This window comes from Muntiacus reevesi, chromosome 21 (assembly GCF_963930625.1).
Source record: "Muntiacus reevesi chromosome 21, mMunRee1.1, whole genome shotgun sequence".
Classification (NCBI taxonomy): Eukaryota; Metazoa; Chordata; class Mammalia; order Artiodactyla; family Cervidae; genus Muntiacus; species Muntiacus reevesi.
The window spans coordinates 46879690-46884950 of record NC_089269.1 but is presented as its reverse complement, the minus strand read 5'-3'; the positions used below and the strand labels follow the sequence as shown (position 1 = coordinate 46884950).

The 5261-nt window shown below is 39.3% G+C and overlaps 1 protein-coding gene across 1 annotated transcript; it reads left to right on the top strand.

Moving 5' to 3' along the window:
• The first annotated feature begins 3516 nt into the window (after positions 1-3516).
• CLDN17 (claudin 17) lies at positions 3517-4194 on the top strand. The gene has a single exon (XM_065913788.1). The coding sequence runs from the start codon at positions 3517-3519 to the stop codon at positions 4192-4194; it is 678 nt and encodes a 225-aa protein (XP_065769860.1).
• Positions 4195-5261: the final 1067 nt, after the last annotated feature.

Genomic DNA, 5261 nt, shown 5'->3' with positions numbered 1-5261 from the left:
ATCCCATAGACAGAAGAGCCTGGCGGGCTATGGTTCATGGGTCGCAAAGAGTCGGACACGACTGAGCAACTAACACTTTGATGAATGTAGAGTGATTTCAGTGAGATGGCTGTTTTCAGGAAATACCTGAAGATGGATGTAAGTGAGCACTCTCAGCAGGTGGAAGGACATAGGAGCTCCAGAGTTTCCTACTGACTGAGGGGCTGGAGAAGCAAAAGAAAACAAAAACCCAGGGTCATAAGCAGAGAGGCCTGGGTTGACAATAACAGATTAAACACTTGTAACCTGACAAGACATAGTAAAAGTTATGACCCTGGGTGAAACACCCCAGACAGCATGTTCTAGGAGAGAAGGGTATTAAGGTATATATGGAATCCTGGAGCAACCAGACCAAATGAACCTGGGTCACAGCACTAATGGAATGAAAAGACCAAGGATGAGCAAGTAGAGAAGAAGTAAGCAGGATAATGTAACAAAGGCAAAAGAGACAAACATTACAGCAAGCCTTCCCTGGGTACTTCCTCAAAATCAGGTCCTTTGCACATATTTTTAGTCTTCAAAGAAGCCCTATGAGGTTGGTATCATTATTGTCTTATTTTTTTAGAATAGACAGTTTTGAGAAGTTCAAAACAGGCCAATATCTTATGGCCAAGGCATCAAGCCAAGACTGAAACAAACTCTCTCCAAGGCTTGTGCTGTTTACTACCTCAACTAGAAGATGATGGTTTATTTTGATCTTTACAGAAAGGACAATTAAGTAAGAATATGAAAGTAATCTTCAAATACAATAGTGTAGATGTCCCAAAATTCTGTTACATTTCTAGCAAGTGGAAAATGTGAAGGTGGATCAAAAAGATATATATGAATACATACCAGGGGATACAGATCAGGCAGAATAGAATTTTAATATGAAAGATAATTGATTATGTTTCTATTCCAAAGGCCAACTCAGAGAGATGAAGAAGCTGTAGGTGCTATAAAGAGATGGAGTTTCAATGGACCAGGGGCCCCTGAGGAAGTGGAAGGGGATAAGAGTCACAGAAATGTTGGACAGGAAAATAATATCTCCCTTTAAAAGTCATGATGGTGTTGACAATTGGCTATGAGAAGCAAAAGGAAGCTGAAGTTCTTGCATTATTTATGCTTCTCAGATTATACATAAGATGTACCTCCATATTCTAAGTAAACATGTGCCCTTTCTTGTGTTTATCTGTAATACAGACAGATTCTATCTGATGAAAAATCAAACAACTGGAAGTTAGGAACTTCCAGGACAAAAAAAAAAAAATAAGATAGGAGTAAAAATGAGGCAGAATGAGGAAGAGGAAATAGAAGTAATAAGTCAGAAAAGTGTTGGCAAATCCCTTCAGGGTGGGAATGGTTAAACTTGTGTCTCAGAAACCTCAGACAAAGGGCCGAGAAAACCCTTCATCCCGAGCTGGTGTCAGGAAACTGTGAAATATACAGAAGTCATCTGTTTCCTCAATGATTCACATTTCTTTGAGAGGAAATGCTCCTTTGGTCTAGGATGGTAGTAAGAAAGCAACAAAAACAGCAAATAAGATAGAAAGATGATAGATGGATGTGTAGATAGGTAGACAGATAGATAAACAACCCTTTTTTGAAACTTAATTTTTTTCACATATTCTAATTAAATCAATGGGTTTTTTAAACCTGGATAGTATTGGACCACCCATTATCTCTTGGCCTATTGTTGACTGAAATGGAGGACCTTTTGGAAACGATAATGCTTCCTACCTAGAATATACTCATGTGCTTGCTTTCAAGTAGTTTTCATCCTTGAAATGGATTCCTTGCAGTAGAATGTGAAGACAAGGGATGGAGTCATGTTCAAAAGATAACTGTTAAAATGGGGAGGGCGCAAGGCAAGGATGGGTCTTTTGCATTACGCTAAGGGATTTGAATTTTTATCTTGGGGGCAACAGAGGACTACTGAAAAAACTTGAGCAAGGTGGTGGCCGGTTCAGAATTTGATTCAGCAAAATCTTTATGCTTCTCAAATTAAGCCTACTCCCCACCCCATGTCTGAGCAATGGCAGGAATGTGGCCATCAAGAATGACAACTTGAGTCTTGGACTTTCAAACAGTCTCAACTGAATTTTACTTGCTTTGAAAATTTGAAAAACTATCAAGGGGATGGCATGAAAGTCAGATTTAGTTCCATTCAAATGAAAGTTCTTAAAAAGCATTTCTATCATCTTCTTTCTGAGTCAGATTAGAAACAGGAGGTATACATCATAAATCAGAGACAATTTCTATTCCTGGATCCATTGTTGTTGTTGTTGTTGCTTATATACTAAATTGTGTTTGACTCTTTGTGACCCCATGGACTGTAGCCCGCCAGGCTTCTCTGTCCATGGAATTTCCCAGGCAAGAATACTGGAGTGGGTTGCCATTCCCTTCTCCAGGGGATCTGGGAAGCTTGGATCAGTTACTACAAAGCTAGTCTAGCCAAGTGCTCCAGAAACTTCACACGCCACATCTAGCAAATGGGAAACTTAAGCCTGATGACTTTGAAACTGTCTTCCAATTCTAAAAAGCTTTTTATTATCTGGATTTAAGTAATTGCACAGCTAATCCAAAGGGCCACTTTCACACAGTGCCATAAAAATGGAATGTATATTTTTGACTTTGAAAAATGTGATATATTCCAAGCTGCTATTGAAGGAATAGCTAATGAGCATTTATAAACTAAACATGATTTCACTAGAGAGAAAGCTATTACTCAACATATAATATAATAATTACCAGTAAGTTCAATAATAAGCGCTTCACCTTGCTTTCTGGATCTTAGAAATAAAAATGCTTGAAATCTGAAGGTTTTGCTTAGCATGCCTCTTTTTTAAGAATACTGATGATTTTAGCAGAAATGTAGAAAATAATACCTAAACATTTATTTGACTCCAGAAGTCTTTTTTAATACCAGCATTCTTTAACCATGTTAAAGAAAGTTAGCTTAGATTGGCAGAAAATAAAAGATTATCTAAAATGCAAAGTGTTTTTCAAAGGGTCTCCAAAGAAGTGGCAAGGTTTTGGTATTGTCTTCAGTTGTGGCTTAACACATATATTTATACTTTAATATCAGAGTGGTTTTTAAACAGGAAGTTTTCAGCTCTGTAATTATGAGTCCACAATGGCGGCTTTGACACTTAATTACAACATTGCTAAGACAACAATAACATGAGAAATATGAACACTGAATGCAGTATTTCTTGACACACCTCTGGTTACTTCTTATTGGCTGGGAAACAATACCATATGACTACTAAATAATCCATACAGAAATGAATGTGTATGTGGACAGCAGCATGCATTTACAACAGGTACTTCTAGTTAAGCCAAGTTCAGTCACTGCTCTGGATTTGGACTAAAATGTTATGCCCAGTATCAGCGACAGAACATCAACTGAGACTGCTGTAGACTCATAGGGGCCTCTCTGCTCTGAATGGTGAGCAGCTCCCGTTGCAGATTGGATCAGTCTTCAGAGCAAAGGCGATGGCATTTTATCCACTGCAAATCGCTGGACTGGTTCTTGGGTTCTTCGGCATGGTCGGGACCCTTGCCACCACTCTTCTGCCTCAGTGGAGAGTGTCGGCTTTTATTGGCAGCAACATAATTGTCTTCGAAAGGGTCTGGGAAGGCCTCTGGATGAACTGCGTCCGACAAGCCAAGGATAAGTTGCAGTGCAAGGTCTATGATTCTCTGCTGGCCCTCCCGCCTGCCCTGGAGGCGGCCCGGGCCCTCATGTGTGTGGCTGTGGCCCTGTCTGTGATTGCTCTGCTTGTTGGCATCTGTGGCATGAAGAAGATTCAGTGCATAGGCTCTGAGCGGAGGGCAAAAGCATACCTCGTGGGAATTTCCGGAGTCCTCTTTATCCTGACCGGGATCTTCGTTCTGATTCCGGTGTGCTGGATGGCCAATGACATCATCCGGGATTTCTACAACCCAGCGGTCCACGTAGGTCAGAAACGAGAGCTGGGAGCTTCGCTCTTCGTCGGCTGGGCCACTACTGCGGTCCTCATCGTCGGAGGGGGTCTGCTCTGTGGGTTCTGCTGTTGCAACCGGAAGAAGCCAAGGCACAGGTATTTAGCCCCTGGGCGTCGTGTGCCTCACGCACGTAATCCACGACGGACAGTGACGGGGCTCAGTAGGACTTCCACTAGTTACGTCTAACGCCTGCTTTCAGCTCGAACTGTGGATTATGATCCAGGTGTTTTATAGATGCTTGCCACAAACTGTAAGTACGCCAGGCAGGAGGACTTGCTTTATGACTGCTCTTAAACTGAGATGAGAAGTTTAAAGGGCATATAGACTGTAGTCACCTGTGGCAGGAAGAGAAATGACTTACTTTGGACCTTCTAACCTCGTGTGTATTAAATGCAATTACTATTCTGGACTCAATCTTCAGTCCAATTTGTGTAATTTAATGATGCATTCCTCTTTTTTCACTATCATATATTATCTGTTAAAAAGTCCAAATTCTATTGCTATTGATATGCCATAGCAATAAAGCATATTCTAAAACATAACCTATTGGCTTTTCTTCAAAATATTTCTTTTACTAACATAATGACAGCTAAAACAATGGCTTCTTTCTTTTTTAAACAATTAGCTGAGAAACAATAGACATCAAATAATGCTTTTAATTGAATTTATCAAAATATGGAAATGCTAACTCAATGAAAAGATTTGTTAATCCTTTAAGAAACTCAAATGCATTAACAATTAAACAGTTTTAGGAAAGGGGGCTTTGATTTCTGCTAAGATATTTAAGAAGATGATTTTAAAGCCTCTAGTGTATATAGTTAAACTTGCTTAGAATTATTTTACAAAGGAAAACAATTTATAAATGAAAAATAATACACTTTCAAAACCTATGATGTGTACCTATAAGCAAAGAGAATTATCTGTCTTGATAAGATACAGCAATAGAAGACTGTGAACACTCAATTCCCATCAAAAGTAAATACAGCCCCGATTAGTGAATTAAGGTCTAGGTGTTGAAGGGAATGGTTTCTGTTCCTTGTTTTATTCTTTAGTCATTGCACAGGTCTATACACGCTAAGTAGAATGAGGATTCAAGGTCATGATTCAGGCAGTTAGTCAGGCCAAAATAAGTACCTCCTTTTTTATTCTCAAATAAATAGGTATAGATAAAGCATTTTGTTTTACTCGAATTGTATGCATTTGTTTCTCAATTCTTCACTTCTTATGTATTGAACATGCCAATATTATAGGGG